General features: G+C 41.2%; 1 protein-coding gene across 1 annotated transcript in view; it reads right to left on the reverse strand.

Moving 5' to 3' along the window:
• XYLT1 (xylosyltransferase 1) overlaps positions 1–18,000 on the reverse strand; it is a 193,993-nt gene that overhangs the window by 77,720 nt on the left and 98,273 nt on the right. The window contains exon 3 of the mRNA XM_080619390.1: positions 14,959–15,493. Within this exon, the coding sequence (XP_080475516.1) occupies positions 14,959–15,493 (535 nt within the window). The remainder of the gene's footprint in view (positions 1–14,958; positions 15,494–18,000) is intronic.

Raw genomic sequence — 18,000 nt, forward strand, 5'->3', positions numbered from 1 at the left:
AGTATTTAAAAAAAAAAAACTATTACACCTGACACTACAATTACATTGTTCGTGTATAATCCCAAAAGAGCACAAACACCTTCTGCCGAAGGTGATTTGAGCATTAATATGAAACCCAACGTGTGCTCACTTTAATTACATACGTGCCTGCTGAGAACATATGATAGAGTCCAAGAAGTTAATTCATTGTCAGCATGACAGCAGGATCTAATATTAAATCTTGCACACCAAGTAAGTTTTCCAGATTACCAATTATGACACAAAAATAGGACACACTTCAAATGTGTTAATCAGCATGAAAGTAAAATGCGAGCAAAATATTGCTAAATAGAGCTCAACTCTGAGCCAGCAGAGGGAATAGGAAATCTGAAATCTGCAAATAGTTCATCCTTTCTCTTCAGAAGCAGCAGCATTCAGCTGGTGTAACTCTTAACCCCACTTACACCAGGTTTGCACTGACTTGCACTCTGTTGCTTCTCACCAGCACTGTCATAAAGCGGCAACACTGTAGCCTTACGTTTTCTGCATTTCAAAGATATTACTGCGTGTTTTTGTGTTCTCACAACTTCCTGACATCACATTAAGGGTGTTTATACCTCCTAACCCATGCCAGCATGCTACCATGCATTTTGATTTACTTTTAATTATGAACATATTCATGCATCAGTCAGTACTTTCTAACCGAAGTATGAAGAGTCAGCGCACACCAACAAGGTAACCCTGGGGAAACGAGACATGAATACAAGTTTGAAGACAGCAGAGACCCAGCCAGTACTTCTAACTGCATCTTTACCTACCTTTTGGTTGCTTTACTGATGCATTATTAATTAATAACTACTGAGCCTTCCCAACAGAGCATTTTAAATAACAGCTGAATTTCTTTATGGATGATTATGAATCATAAAAGTATGTCTGCATGTTCAAAGCAATAAACAAGGCCAGGTAGGGAGCCTGAACTGCTGGGGAAACTGCTCTTTGAAGCCTGAAGTTTTAGGGATGCTAAATGCCTACTGTGCAGCATTACACAATTTCCAGTCCAGCTTAATCCAATTAATCTGAAGAAATAGAGGATTTTCTATATTTTGCCTCAGCATAGGCAAATGCTGTTCCAAAGGAAGATGATGGCATTTAAGAAAAGCTGCAGGGTTAGTTAGGTTCACTTCTTTATCCAAATGAAGCTACACCAGTTTAGGCCAACTAACAATTATAATCTTTAATTCTCAACTAAGATCAGCAAAATTGTCAAATCACAATTATTCCTACTCAAGATTTATGCAAATGATGAAATACGTTTCATCATCTTTGAAATGCTTTATACGCAGGCAATGCAAGGTTTTCACATTCTGCGTGAATTCTGGACAAACTCAGGAAGCACTGAAGGTTTATTTAGGGCAGCTTTGCAGTTGGCTGGTTTCAGATATAGGTTGAAATAAACTTGTAACGCTGAAGATGAAAATTCATTTGGAGATTCTATTTCTACATAGGATAATTTTTTTCCCATCTCTACCTAAAACATCAAAAGCCTCATAGTATGCAAAGAAAATTCCAGCATTAGCATTCAACATCATCACCTTTGAAACAGAAAGGAACTTGCTCTTCCCAGTCAATCTTCACTAGGTTTTGTTACTGTCTGAATGAGGATTTAGGTTTGGGGTTTTGGTGTTTTTTTTTTTTTGTCTATTGGCTGTGCTTAATATTTCTTCCTAGGCCTTCAACAGGTATATAACAGCAAAAAAAGCAGCTTCAGCTGTGCTTACTGATCCTATTATCTGTCTTTTAGATAAATAATCCAGGCTCTTGCCATCTAACACTTGGAAGATAAGGAAAAAGAACCCCAACAAGTTATCTATACTGTTTTCTGGACAATGAAATACAAAATTATTAATCTGTATTTAGACAAACTATAGGCAAGAGAATATATACAAGATGACACGAAGGGCAGAGCACAAGCACACCAAGGCCTCACAATGTATGGGCTGTTTTGATGGCCATTTGGATGGGATCAGTTTTACTCACCAGTTCCAAGGGTCAAATCCAAATGCCATCCTGCAGTTTTGTTTTCTGCTCTTCCAAGGCCACATGTTTCTATACCACTGATGCACCACGAGACTTCCACACCCCGAGCACAGATCAGTCAAAGGCAAATGCAGTTACCTGCAGTAGATGCTCAACAGGCCTTGGCATACAAAGTAATTATGGCTCTTCGCTTCGCTTCCAGGAGGCTTTATGTGGGCCTTCTGAGGAGAACCAACATGGGAATGCCATCATGGGATGACCTATTCCAATCAGTCCTGGTGTGAATTTTTAGTCATCTTTCAAAGAAACAGAATTTGCTCTCAATTTTCCCAAACTACTACTAGTCTTTTTCTTTCTAATATTTCTTTCTGACTCCTAATCTTAATTCTTCCAGTTTATGGCTCAGTCCTTCTACAGGGATTCATAGCAAACAGAAACAATAATATCTTTCCTACTTTCAGATATTAAGATGGATCATTATTCCTCTTGATATATTAGAAGATATTTATCAGTTTGAGTTATGAGGCTTTTCTGCCTGTGAAGATTTAAACATCGATTTAATGCCAACTTAAAGACTCCTAAAAGTGTAGGAGATTGCATTAGATAAATAATTTAACAATAAAAAGTATATCAAGGCAGACATTATTGCAACCTTCCACCAATCAATCACCATTTTCCATGTTTATCCAATTTTCATCTCGAGGCTCTATATATCAAATTGCCTAGACATATACTACACAACTGAAATAACTTCATCATTGACTAAAATTGCACAGCCGTTAAAATTCTCTAATATCAAGAGAGCTGACATTATGTTTAATATTGGCTTCAGGTCTGTAGGGTAATAAATTCTGACCTAAATCCAATCTTTCATGGATAGCTGATTCATAATGAAAAATTACTGTTTTGTCACTTTACCTTAGGAAATCCACTGTGAAAACTAATATGGTACTGGGCAGTCTTTGAAATATATAAATAAAACCACAGTTCCCTTCCTAGCCACCCTGAAACAAAGAGAACAGATCTGGTTTGGTGCAAAAATATCAGATATACTAATAGCTACCAGATCAAGAGAAAAAATTACTATTGTGCTTTTCCCATGTCTCTCATGCAGAAGCACTACATGACATCTCTTACAGTAGCCATCACACAGAAGTTCCTGTACCAGGTCGAAGCTGCTGAGCTGAACAGACAGAAACTGAGGGGAAACGTCACTGAAAACATTTTCCCTGATTTCACTGTTGTGCACTGCTACGGTGCAAAGCTGGAGAACCACCACCAGTGATGGGTTAACAAAATCGATGAAGACAGAGTAAGTCAGACTGGACCTACAGCTGGACTGCTCCCTTGCCTACCCTCATCTCCCCAGCAAAACACCACCATGTTTCAGGGATAAAACCATAGTTTTTAGAGCTTATATTAAGTTCCTTCAGAGAATCTCAGTTGCTGTTCCCAGCTTAAAGATTTTTCTGTTCCACAAACTCCCTTAGGGGACTTAGAAAAAGTTACTATTTCGTAGCAAAATTATTTCTAATTCTCTTGATAAACTGGATTTTAAAATCACTAAAATAAGCTAACAATAATACCACCACACACCATTTCTCTTCTGCATATATCTGCACTTGAGTTAAGTACCTATTATCCCTTGTCTATACATGGCATGAGTTGTCAGATGTGTCCTAACAAGCCTGTTAAACATCAAGGAATGAAACCCAAGTTTCCACAGTACCAGTCTAGAGCTTACTTTCTAGTTAGTGCTTATATGTTTGGCCTATGATATGGCATAATGGAGCATATTCTTGCTGTCACTCTTTAGCTGGGAGCTCTCTAATGACTTCTGAGTAATCACATACCCAGGTGACAATGTAATAAACAGACTTTGAAAAATACTCTTTCATCATAGGGACAACAAAAGAATCTTTTCTTCTTTTTTTTTTTTCCCTTCTTCTAAATGAGGCTTCTGTTTGGATGGATTCCAACAGAACTCTCTGAGCCACTTCAAGCTTGCATTGGGGCTCTCTAACATCAGTCTCATTTCTTTCCTAACTTTTTGAGGTCTGCAGTAATAGAAAGCAAACGGCAAGAAAAACATAAACATGATCCTTTCTGCATGTTTGGCAAATGGTCACAAACGGTCATCAGTAATGAAATAAATGGCCATAAATGAGAAATGAAACCACATGAACTTGCGTGTTGACTGCAGCCTTTTCATTGTAAACGATGGAGTTGAATCTAATGGGATTTCTTATTAAGAATATCCAGAGGTGGACCATCTTGAATAGATCTCTTTTTTGCTGACTAGGTGAAGAATACCAGAGATGTCTGAAGCCTCCTTGTAGTATTCCTGACAGAAGCGATTTTCCCATTTGCTTTTCAGAGATCTGCTGGTAGAACATCTTCAGAATCAGAACTGCCATAGAACTCTTTTTATTCCCAGAATACTGGATGGATGTGCTTTGCTTTGGACCATAAACTTCCATTGACTGGTAAGACAATAATTCCCAGCCCTGAACATGTCTTTTTTAGTTTGCTCCTGTAGGAACAAAATTGTCTTCTTTTCCCTCAGCAATCTTAAAATTGTGGAGATAGATGTACATAGAGACACTCTAAGGTGCACTGATAAAGGTTACTGAATAAAGTTCCTGACATAAGACATCATCTAATTGAGGTTGCCAAAGCTAGCGCAATACACATCAGTTAAACCTCTAGCCCAGTTTGCTCTTAATATTTCATGGGAAGCATGGGTTTGCATTCACCTCCTGGCAGAACATGGTAGATTTATTTACAGAAACACATCAGCACCACACAGCCTCCCTCTGCTGGGGCTTGGCAAATTCAGTGTATGTTATGTAGAAGTCTTATTCACAATTAATGCCAGAAGCTCTATCCACAATTAATCCCAGCCATTTGCTCACTCTGGCAACGTGGGCAACCGAGCCAGGCAGCATTCTCCTGTCCACTTTTCCCTTCTGTAAGGGACTACGTTCCTTACAATGCTTTTGAGTAAGCAGCCAAAGAATGTGACACTCTCTCAAAGAGAATGAGTTAGGGATAGAGCCTCAAACCTGTTCAAAGATTTACAGATATCTTAGTGAAATTCTCTCAGAGCACCTACACCTAGGTTCCATGCAGAAAAGAAAGTATAAATGGGCAAACCATATATTGCAGTAAATTCCTCTGTTAAAATTCCCTTTTCCTCCCTACTATTCAGTAAATTACCCAGAATGAATCACAGCCTACAAATAGATGGAGAACATGAAAATGTATGGTTCAGTTTAGTCATGCTACTGTCAAGCTCAACAATATTACGTAGCACAGTAACACAATGCATACACAGAAGACTTTGGTCTAAAAGTAGCATGGTTTAAAAACTCCACTCATGGTAATATCCACTGGATGCATGGAAACCTTCAGATCCAATTAAAAACACTGGTGAGTAAGCAGCGAGACTGCTTAAGCTGCTATTTACAGCTGGTCACTAGCATTCTCACCAGCGAAGTGTTTCTCTTACAGCTTTTAAGGAGCTATACAAATGAATCAAGGCTTCAAGAAAACACTTCACCATTAGTCTGGGCAAGAAAGTCTTCACAAGAGAGATGTAATCACCTTGCAACAAAGAGAGTAAGACAATTATAATCTCGTTACATGGAGGGCTGCCTTGAACTTCAGTTGAGTTGTGAGGTTTCCAATGAGTTTTATGAAGAAAAGAACCTTTCAACAGACAGCTTTCTTTTTTTGGGTGGTGCTCCCTGACAAGACCTGCAACTGTTGCAGACTATCCTGCCTCAAGGACAACTAGTCATTATAATAAGCAAACACAAGCTGGAGGAGTTGTAAAGGAAGAGGGAAATGAGGTCTGTAGATGAGCTTCTTTAAGCTGGTCCACACTAAGATGATGTGTTATCTTTCTGGTATTATAAAGATTTCATGTTCGAACTTGCAAAGCTGGCCCCCAAAACATCAGCATGACAGAGGTCAGAGGGTGTCCTGCAGGAATCTTCATTTGCCATGGTACTGATTGCTCAGGGCATAACGCAAAGGAAGGAGAGTGGTGTCTAAATAAATGCTGTTGATTCATGAGAACACAGGCTTTTTTTCCCTTAAACTCCTGGCATAACTCAAAGGCAGTACCCATAAATGTGTGAAGTGTAAGAGTTATGGCTGAATTTCACTGCCTGTGGAGAATAACTTGGCCCCCCTAAAGCACAGCCAGCATGCATATGCAGTAATGATGAACAGGAAATCTGAACTCAAAGTCTGAACCAAGCCTTTATATGCTTACCAATGGGCTTAACATGTACCACCCACTGACAGCCTAATTGCACCTACTCTCCTTGCTCTAGACAAAGCACATCACTGGGAGGTAGAAGGGCTTCTCTTCAAAACTTTTAATGCCCAGGAATATTGTAGCAGCCTAAGAGGAGGTGGTACAGAAGGGGAATGCAGCCACTGGAGTATTGCCAATGCTCTCACAGGAGATGGCAGTGATAATTCAGCTTCAGCAAGCTCTAAGAGAAAGGACTGAAAATTTCTTTGGCTTCCTGAGAGGCTGATAAGAAAACTAGCAAAGGAAAGCGATGGACTTTTGCCATGGACCTTTCAGCAGGGCCAGCTAAAACCAGTATCTTATTCTACAGTAAAACTGCAAATATGATACTTCAGAGTTTCATGTGCATTCAACTAAGCCCAGTGGTGACAGCAGTTGATACTGGGAGTTGGGAGTACTCTGCTGTTCTTTACGAAGGTGCCAATCAGAAAGAACTTCTTTGACACAACTAGATGATAAATCAGTGGCATACCATGGATATTAAAATAGTGTGAGCAGGGAATCAGGGCTATTCATTTCTAAAATACTCTCAAGCCATCGAAGATGAGCATTTATTTGGAAGACTAAATATACACTGAGCAATTTAAAAATCTTTTCCAAGGTTGCTCAGCTACAGATTCTTGTCGTTTACTTTTTCTATAGAAGTCATGATTACCCAGGGAGAAGAAAGACTGATGTTTTAAAACTACCTTCTGGATAAGAAATACGTGCAATAGAAACAACTAAATTATGGTTTAGAGTCTTAAAATGGCATTAATGTCCTGTAAGATTGGCTTCATGCCTAGACTGTTGGCATTTTAATGCAGAGTAGGTCCCTTAAACAACTCTTCCTTATTTCCACAGAAAGACATTACAAAACAGCCACTGGTCTTGTTAAGCCCAGCGACTCCTGAAATACACCACATAAATGTATCTTTTCAAAAACCTGTCTGAAAAGAGGTGCATTCCCTTTAACTAGACACTAAATCCTGTAACAAACTCTGTGAACAGTTAAGGCATCCTTTTCGAGAAGTCGCAAAGAGGAACATTCTTTGCTCAGGAGGAGGCAATTAAGAGTCAAGACTTTTCCCCCTGATAATAAGTAATACAGTCAGTGCACCCACTTCAAACTAAACTGTGGCAGCCTTGAGCTGCAGCTAGCGTAGGAGTTCTGGGACAGGACATGACCCTATTCTCCAAATAATAGTTCATCAGTTGTAGATTCCTATGAAAACAGAGTATTACTTAGAAAAGTAATGGTACTTAAAGAAGTGCAATGGTTAGACAGGCATTGCTGAATTTCTAGCGCATCAGCCCCAGCAATCGCCTTGTGTGACATTTTAGGCCTAAACCAAAAATCAAATCCGAAAGTTGCTGTTGCCTTCTTACAATCAGTATGTAACAAAGACACTAGCACAGTTCTGTTATGGCTGCAAAGTCAAATTAGCAAAGAATGTAACATTGAAGCTTCTTGTGCAACCTTAACCCAAGCTCAGTTCAGTAGTACTGTACATTTATGTAGCACAGCTGCTTGCTTAGCATTGAATAAAAGTAAGAGAATCAGATATCATGTTTCCTATTAAACATCTGTCTACTAAAATCGCTGCAGAGGTCCAACACCTATTTCATATGAAAAAAACATGACAGCGGTATGGCTTCAGTTTCCCTGCTACAGCGGGAAGTTGGGTTTGGTGATTTTGAGGGCTTTTTTGTTCTTTTTTGTTCAGTTTTTTGGGGGTTTTGTTTGTTGCTGGATTTTAAGGGGTTCTGGTTGTTTGGGGTTTTTTTTCCCCTTTCTTGTTCCTCTCCCAGCTGATACCATTGTACCAATAATTTTTCCCAGCCATAGTTGTATTTGGCTCTCCCTGCTGACACTCTGTCCACACATTTCAGGATCACCAGGAAGCATTAGGGATCACTTAGAGTACTTTTCTTTCATCTCTGTACATAGGCAGTAATCTTTATCAAAATAGTCACTGAGCTCCTGCTACCCTTATGCTCTCTTCCCAGGAGGTTTGCAGAGGACATGCTCAGCCATTATCCCCTCCCATGCTTGCCCACGCTCCCCCTTTAATGCTCCATAAACTAACATAATTTTCCAAAACAGAGGCTTGGTGAGAACTAGGGCTCCTGACCATAAATTTTCCAAGTCTTTCTGCTCTCTATTCCCTATGTCACGCATTTCTCCTGGCATTTCCTTAAGATGCCATTTGTCAAGATGATTTTTTGCAAGTCTCTGCTCCAGCCTGCCAGGCCACCTGCACCACCTCTGCAGCCACCAGACCCACAAGTGGCCAGACTAGGGCCTAACATGGAGAAACATGACCAGACAGTAGCATTACATGGAAAAAACAGGGGAACAGCAGTATGATTTCAGTCTCCCACTTCTGAACTTGCAGATGATCTAGACAGGAATTGTCTGTATTGAAATGAAAGGATTAACTGGCATAAACATCCACCAGTTTGCCCCTCACTGAATTTCTTCTAAAACCAAAGCTGAAACCATGCAAGACAGTGCTGATAGAGCCAGCCTGTGCTCATAGTGGCTGTATTTTAGGAAAAAGAATCCCTCAGCTCTACAACACCACCAGTTCACCCACAAGTGATAAACACCAGTCTCCTGTCCTCTGCACTGCAGCTGTAAGTGATATAGTCCAGTTCTCATTCATGCAATGAGGTAGGGTCCATCTTCAGCCAAGACAATGAAGTACCTTTTCATTACTTGCATCCTAGTTTAAACTATCCAAACTTGCACATATGGCCATAATAATACTTAATTTGAGAATCACTGGAAACATACATTCTTCCTGAGATCTAATTTTTCTCCTTATGGCACCATAGCTTCACTGATTTTATTAGAGTTGGTTCTGCTTTACACATGTAAGGGGAGAGGAGACGCCACTTATTTCACAAACTCATTTTGCCTAAAATGCAAGTACTGAATCTTGAAACAGCACTTATAATGGAAGAAGTGCTGGAAACATGGCTTCCAGAACAGAACACAATCTCTGTACATGGTGTAATTACATCTTAGTGTTCTGCAGAATAACAGCGTATGGCTTAAATGCTATTAACTGTAAGCAGTTTTGTTCCACGGAATGTTGCTCACTGATAACTACTCAATTAGGGTTATTTTGCAATTAGTCTACTCACAGTAAATTTATTGCAACCAGAGTCATCAGTGGTACAGCAAATTAAAACGCTGGCTGGGCTGCACGTGGCTCCTACATGCTACTTAAACTGTGTATAGCTCACCACAGTGGCTCTGTGACACTAAGAGATCAGACACAGAGAAAAGCAGCAGCAGCCAATGCCACTTGGAATCCTGAAACCGGGAGAAAGAGATGAATTTGGGGTTCAATAATCTTTAGATCAAACTCAGTGAGTGTAAATATACATTGCCAAAAATGGGAAAGCTAAACATGTCACTATGCACATCCACGTGCATGTTGAGTGGATGGAATTCTCCATTTGCTTCATTACAGCTCCCATTCTTCTAACATTATATAAAAGATGCTCTCATTCCCATGCCTTGAAGGACTGCAGTGCTCCACCCCGTAAGTATTAGGCATCTTAGTGGCTTATCCTCCCCCTTCCTGCAAATCATACCTCTTTCTGAGTATTTCTTTTCCGAGTGCTTTGACGTAGTCAGAAAAAACCATCATAGACATACAGTTTGCTATTACTTGTGCATATTATTCAGTAAACAGAGCACCAGAGCCCTTTTTACTCAGTCTGAAAAACAAAAGGCTCTGTTTTCTTAAATGAAACAGAAAATTTTCTTCTCAGCAGCTTGTAAGAAACCAAAAACTCTTGCATCAATGTGCCAGAGCAGCATTATCAATAAGCAACGAGGGAGAAAGCAGTCTAATCTGCAAAGAACTCTTTCAGTGTGGATGAGTGATGTGGAATGAGGGTAGCTTGATTATTTTTCTACTTTATTTATGAGTTGGGTTTACCCCACAGGGATGAAGGTAGCAGAAAACCTATCTGATTTATAAACTAAGAAAAGACAACAGAAGAGCCAAGGGGAAATAAATCAGGCTCACTTGAGGCTCTCTGCTTTCCTGGGGACTTTTCTTTTGCCAGAACTATATTTTAGAAAACACCCCTCAAAAAACCCCTGTTACATACTCTTGGCCTATCTGGCCATGGATCTGGGTCAAGCATAAACCCAGTTGGTTTTACCAGTTCAGTAAGTAATGATGATTAGGCCAGAATCTCCCCTGGGGCAGCCTAGAGAAGCTAGCCCAGAGAAGAAGTGATGCAGATAGCCCTTGGCACTGTGCCTCCGATGACTCAGAGACCTGGTGCAAATGACTACGGAGGAACCATGTATGGACCTGTTGAAGCAAGTCCAGAGGAGGCCATGAAGATGCTCAGAGGGCTGCAGCACCTCTGCTATGGAGACAGGCTGAGAGAGTTGATGTTTTTCAGCCTGGAGAAGGCTCCAGGGAGACCATAGAGCTGCTTCCAGTGCCTAAATGGGACAACAAGAAATCTGGAGAGGGACTTTTTACAATGGCATGTAGTGATAGAAAAAGGGGCAGTGGCTTTAAACTGACAGATGGCAGATACAGATTAGACATTTGGAAGAAATTTTTTAGTATGAGGGTGGTGAGGCACTCGAAAAGGCTGCTCAGAGAAGTTGTGAATGCCCCATCCTACAAAGAGTTCAACGGTAGATCTCCTAAGAAGAAAAGAACTCCCCAAAAGGATGTCTCTCTGTACCCACTCCCCAACTTGCACAGGATGGGATTTGCCCTTTCCTCATCTAACCTTGTGCTGAACCTACTTTTCCACTCCTGCCTTCACTGCCTGTATCCCGCCCTCAAAACACACTTCTACAGATGCCAAACATTCCCTTCTGAGTGAAGGGTGACTTGCAAGATGCCTGTTGCCCTGATCTCAGCCATCTGGATTTTGGATACAGCTGCACCTAAACCCTTTGACACCAATTCCCTGTTCCTTAGCATCTGTGTCCAGTTTTCAGGACTGGCTTGCTGGGAAATGCCAGCTCATGTGCTCTCCAAGTCAGGTAACTGGTAAAGCTGCCATGTCCTGTTTTGCTGCTTCAGCAGTGTTGTCTTTCTGCAGTGCCCTTAGAGGGACTGCAGCCCAAGTCCTCTTGTTCTCATGGAAGTAACATCTGCATGTCAAGCAGGTAGTAAACATGATGCTTTTTGTTTTAACAATCCTTTTTTTATACACTGAAGATAGAGATACTCAACTTCCTTTGCCTGTTGCCTTTGGAAACAATAAAATATCAAAAAGAAACAGGCTGTAAGACCCTGTTCCCACTGATAACCACTCAAGTGAACATATCACTTCACATTTATGACAATCCAGCTGGACGGAGTCATGTCCATGATTGATAGCTACATTTAGCAACTTTGTGGTTTTGATCAGCTGAGACAGGATCCAAGGGGATTAAATGCTGGATGACATCTCAACGGAAACCATAGTACTGGGAACACATTTATATGTTGGGATAATGGATGAATGTGCTGCTCTAATACATAAATATTTATACTTCACAGCTCTGCTGAAAACAGACAGGAAACCTTTTTCTCAAACCAAACTGAAGGGAATAGCACTCATATGCTGAATATGCAGACTCAGTCCCCGGACGTCTGACTTTCGCTGATAAACAGAATATAGCTTTTCTGATGCATGAAGTGGCAAAACCTTCACCCAGACCTCCCCCTTCCAGTGATCTTAACAACAAGGTGCCTAATAACCCCAAAAGATGAAGACACCTTTGATGAGGGACGGAGCCAATATGGACTGAACAACAGTATTTATGTTCTCCAGCGTGAAGGAGAGATCTGAGACCACAACACACTTAAACTCAGGCAGTGTGTCTTTAACAGGGCTGTAGAATCCAAAGGACCTACCTAGTTAGATACATATAAGGCCTTCTGATAGACACTGGACACCTTCAGTTCCGGGGTTCCTACATGTCAGTCTTGATAGTCCTATATTCAGACATTTGAGAATGTCTGACTTCAAAGTCTGGATCTCCTCCATAGGTCTGATGTCCCAGTCTGCTTGCACACCGGCACCTCTTGCATAAGCAACTCGCGTCCCATTCATTATCATGCTTCATTATCGTTTCCCCACAGCAAAGCTCTCAAATGCGCTTTAGAGCAACTCTGTATCTAACACAAAGGATGTCCAGATTTTCTGCCAAGGAAATCTGGCTGCTGAAGCGGTTGAGTTCATCTGTCAGCATGGGCAGGAGGAAATAACCTTGAGGCAAAGAAAAGACAACATTTTCCACAAGGATCCATCTGGCTAAGTTAAGATGTCCCTCAATTATTCTTTTTAAACAAGCATCACTGCCTAAAAATCTAAATGAAGCTCTAGGACTGCAAACCTAAAAACTGTAGCCGCAGTCTTTTTATATGTAGTTTTTAACGTGGTATATACCCACGCCTCATGAGTTGCTACTAAATTTCATAGTTGTTACTATGTTTTATTGCAAAATAAAACCATATTTGGACAACTACTCAATTTCTCTAGTCATGTTTGAAGCTCTCTGTCTTCCTGGATGTTTTACTATGTCTTATTGCAGTGGAAGCATTCATACCGATCTGCAATGTACATACATGCTGAAAGGCTTCGAGTGTAAAACGTGACACTGTTCTTGGTTATAAGACCATGCTGTTATTCTGACTGCAGGGCGTAAGAGGGAAATTCTGTATCTAAAAAAAGCAGCAACAAATAAAGTATTTACTGAGAAGCCTGTTTTTAAGAATGGCAGTTGTTTGAAACTTCTGGGAAGTCACCCTGCATCTCTGTAAGACAGATTGCCAGGCAGGGGATGCGTGTAAAATGGCACACAGCTGCAGCATGCACCCACACTAATGACAACACACCTTCCAGCTCTCTCCAGGATATCACTTGCAAATTTGTGTATGTGATGCATTTACCCTACACAAGCAACATAACACTGTTCCTTGATCCCAAGAAGCATCGGACAGTGTCTGCAAAGCACTGACCTCCATCAGCTTTCTCACAGACCAAAGCTGATTCTCCTGTCATTAGGGAAGAAGAAGGAAAGATAACTACGGACATGCTTATAGCACTGGATTCCCAATGGCACCCCAATTTGACCTCAGGGGCTCCCAGGTGTACTCACTGATACACAGCCTGTCACCGATGTCTGGTTTTGCTCAATTCTTACTTCTCTACTGTTCTTTTATCTTCCCTTCAACTTGTGCTGCCTTTGCTGCCCCTCTCCCTGCTTCCTACTGAACACAGTCTTCTGCCTCTTCCATTAAGTCTTTATCTCCAATGTTTCCCCAGCCGGCTTAACAATTTTGAGTATTACCATGGTAAGAAAGGGAGAAAAAACATCAAAAGAGACATGGTAAAAAAAAAAAGAAAGAAAAACCAAAACAAAAACGATCACAGATGCACTAGGGTGGGAAATGGGGTGGTCACACCATTCATCCTGGTAGCATGTGTCATCTAAATTAAAACCCTAAGCTTTGTACTAGCGAGATGCTTTTCTTTGGAAACATCCTCTAGGGCACCTTCTTTTTTCCACTGTCTGTACAGGGAGTTCAGCCTCCTAATTTAGACAGTAGCAACATGGATCCTCCTCCCTCCCACACTGAATCCAATAGTAACCACTGCTTTGAGATGGTGCAATAAACAGATAAGCTGTGGGGGTTAGAGAATGTCCTATTCCTAATGAAAGAAACTAAAGGTCCCCTCATGCCCATGAAACACCATGTTTGCTGCACCATCTCAAAGAAAGCTATCATCTTGTTTGTGAAAGCTCAGTCAGAGACACTGGCATATCCTTACAAGCATGAGCTGAAGTGCCAGTTACAGGATAGGAACTTTGAACTGCTGTATGGGAAGTTTACAGTTGAATGAATGGTGGCACATGAAGCACTCTTCTTGAAAAGCAGAAGGTCGGCTCACACATGCAAACCGACAGCAAGCCAAAAGATACCTCATGTATCTGACTGCATGGAGAAACCAAAAGCAACAAATCAAAGCTTGGCTTAGGCTAGCAGAGGTAACTGATTCTACCACAGTGATTCTGAAAGTTATTTTGCTGACTGAAGAACATTAAAAGTAGAAGTAATCCACAATATTGGATTTTTTCCCCATGCTTTTGGAGATTTTTGATATTACATTTCTGATAATTATCTGGGTTATCCAAATTCTTTGCAGTCCTGGTTATTAGCTAAAACTCCACTGTGGCAGAAAAATGGCCACATGGCCATAACAGCAATGCCACTCATCTGGGGGCTAGCAAATTCACCGTGGCTGTTCCCTGATCCCCAAAAAGCTTGCAACTCCTGTACAGAGTAACAAGATTGCGACTATACTTCTCTGTATCTGCAGATTTAAAAGGAACAGAATAGCAGCTGAATATCTTGGTCACATTGTGGTGAAAGTGAAACAAATTCTATACAAAATCTACCAATGATCTTGCGACATCCAAAAAACTCTCCAGTGAAAATATCCTCAAGCCCCTCCTTATTTTCACAGGCTGTGTACAGTACACATTCCTGCAATAAAGCCATTTTTTGTCATCAGAAGGCCATTTCAATTACATTGAACCCTTCCCCTGAGATACCATGTTATTTCTCCTTCACCATCTACCAACTTACCCTCCAGCTTACAGAACCGTGTCACCTTCTCCGGCATCAGCTTCCCGTGCTTGTGCTGGCAATACACCTCTGCGATCTCCTGCCGACACTGCTTAGTTTTAGAGCGGGACATGGCTGAGATTGCCTCTTTGCCCGTCACCTCACACTTCGGTGGTTGGTCATATGTCAGTTCAGGGGAGCTGTTTCCTTTTTTTTTTACGTGGTGGTGTCTGGAAGACCTGTGAATTGCCTTCAAATTGTTGTTGCTGTTGCTGCTGCTGCTGTTTTTGACCAGGTGATCACTGAACTGCACCACCTCATTGGAGTTCTTCCCCAGCAACAAGTTCTTCTTCATCTTCTCCTCTTCCAGTTTTTTTCTCAAGTGCTCCTTTTGCTTGCTAAGGGGTTTTTTCACCAGCTCAGGCTGGCGTTTTTGCCTCTGAGTCCTGGGAGCAAAGTTACTGTTATCAATATTTTCAAAGTCCTTCGGGACTGAATTTTCGTTATTGCTGTCTGTTCGCATTTTCTCTTTTGGACGGTGAGAAAAATATCCATCCTATAAATGGGGAGAAAAATTATACTTATCTTACTAAATATAGACACATCGCATGCAATACAAGCTTTTCTTACATGAAAACATAAATTACAATCCAGCATACTGCAAGAAATCCCCAAGTTAGGATCTGTAACACAAAGAGCTGAGAGGCCTCTGAGGTGTGTAGACCACTGCCGCCTGCACCCCTCCATCACCAAGCCAGGACTCGACCCCCATCCCAGATGGAGCAGGGAGGTTTTACACAGGTTTGTGACCAATTATTAACCACAGACTTCACTCTGACACTATTAAAAATCAATGGCAAAACTGACACAGATTCCAATGCAGCAAGAGCAGGTCCTACAATGCTCCCTTCACTCCTTGTGTTCATGACCGCAGTTCGGTATCCCAGGAACTGCCCCAATTCCTCTGCAGAAAGCATCACATGACTTGATAGCCTGAGCTTTCTTTCAGTAAAGTAACTGCTACAAACCAAGTTTAGAGTTTCTACATAATAAAACTCTGCAGAAGTGTTTCCCAGGAATTGCACTGCAGCCTTGCGACAAGTGGGAAGCTGTGGCAGCAACCAGCCCCATGTGAGAGAATGAGCAGCTACAGACACCTAGGCTTCATGGAGGGTCAGAGTCAGGCCCATATGTCAGCATTCGGCAAGTACACAGACCATAACATTGCAACACTTCAAAAGTATCATATAAAGGAAAAGGAATAGATGTAAAACATTTTTCTGATGCAGAATAATGCTTTCCTTCACAATTTCAGTCCTGCCTCCACCTATTATCATGGGAACTGGTCCTATCCCATCAGCAGCAGAGCAAGTTTACAACACCAAAGAAAAAGGAAGATTATATCTCAGGCATCCTAAGGAAAACAGAGAACATATCAATCTGCTTTAGAAAAGATGTGGCAGACTAGAACAAAACTGAAAGGCACTTATACGTGTATAGTATTATCAAATGGGAGCCTGTTTGATAGCAAAGGGTGGGTAAGGCAGAGCTATCTTTGCTCCAGCTACAGAAACCAGCCCTCAGGCTAGTGGGAACACAATTTTTAGACTCACAGAACAGAAAATTTCTCCATTTATTAAAGTGATCAGTAGCAGATTAAATCAAGGGGGAATTGTTACTAAAACATCTGAAGACAGGAGTATAAATACTGACAGACTTTTTGAGTCTGTCCTGTTTTCTTTCCACTCGTGAAAGGCCTAACCAAAAATCAGAGGCTGGTAAATGACAGCATCTGCTAAGGACGACTGATGGGAGCCACTCCTATGAACCACCATTTGTATTCAAAACATTTTACCAGCATAAGCTAATTATGTCTCACACCTCTTCTGGGAGGAACTATTTAACAGAAGAAGGAGAGGGAGATAATGGCTTATCCAAGGCGATGCAAGGAGTCGGTCTCACTTTGACCTCTGCAGCTCAGCAGTGAGATTCATTAGAAGATGTGGTTCTGTGAGCAACTGAAGCGATTTTCTCCATGAGTATCTCCAGCTCACAAGTAGCTTTAGCTGCCAGACATGGAGGCATGCAGCATTGTTCTAAACAAAGACAAACAATGCACAAAACAAAACCCAAATGTTTTCAATCAAAATATGTTTGGGGAGAACATATCTATCTAATTTTTAAGGCCACACATGAAATCAAATTCTTTTTACTTCTTTTTTTTTTTTTTTTTAAGGAGCACAAACAATAGAATTTTTTATAGAATCACAGAACTGTTTAGGTTGGAAAAGACCTCTAAGGTCATCAAGTTCAACTGTTAACCCAGCACTGCCAAGTCCACCACTAAACCATGTCCCTAAGTGCCATAGCTGCACACCTTCTAAATACCTCCAGGGATGGTGACCCCACCTCCTCTCTGGGCAGCCTGTTCCAATGCTTGACAATCTTTCAAGTGAAGAAATTTTTCATAATAATCAATCTAAACCTTCCCAGCACAACCTGAGGGTACTTCCTCTTGTCCTGTACTTGTTACCTGGGAGAAGTGACGGATACCCATCCTCCTTTTCAGGTAGTTGTAGAGAGCAATCAGGTCTGCCCTGAGCCTTTTTCTCCAGGCTAAAAAAACCCAGCTCCCTCAGCCACTCCTTGTAACACTTGTGCTCTAGACCCTTCACCAGCTTTGGTGCTTTTCTTTGGACACCAAAGAGAAAACAAAAAATAGTTTCAAGACAGCCCTCATTCCCATGAATGATGAAACAAAAACCCTAAAACCAATTCTTTTCAGAGCCCAGCTCCCTTCACTTAGCCTGTATCTCCAATGTATCTTCAAAAAAGGACTGCTCCAAACCCCGCAGCAAACTGCAAATAAAGCAAGACAAATGTAAAACTTACGAACATCATACCCAGAACATCTCCATTGCGGTGCCACTGCTCTGAGACTTCAGATGTTTGACAGCTGCCATATTCCCTTTGTTGTTCAGCCAACTCCAAAACCTCAGCTTAGTGATGCCACCTGTATATTTTCACTTGCTTTATTCCATTGCTAATACAGTTTAAAGCACT

The sequence above is a fragment of the Psittacula echo genome, assembly GCF_963264785.1.
Source record: "Psittacula echo genome assembly, chromosome: 5".
NCBI lineage: Eukaryota > Metazoa > Chordata > Aves > Psittaciformes > Psittacidae > Psittacula > Psittacula echo.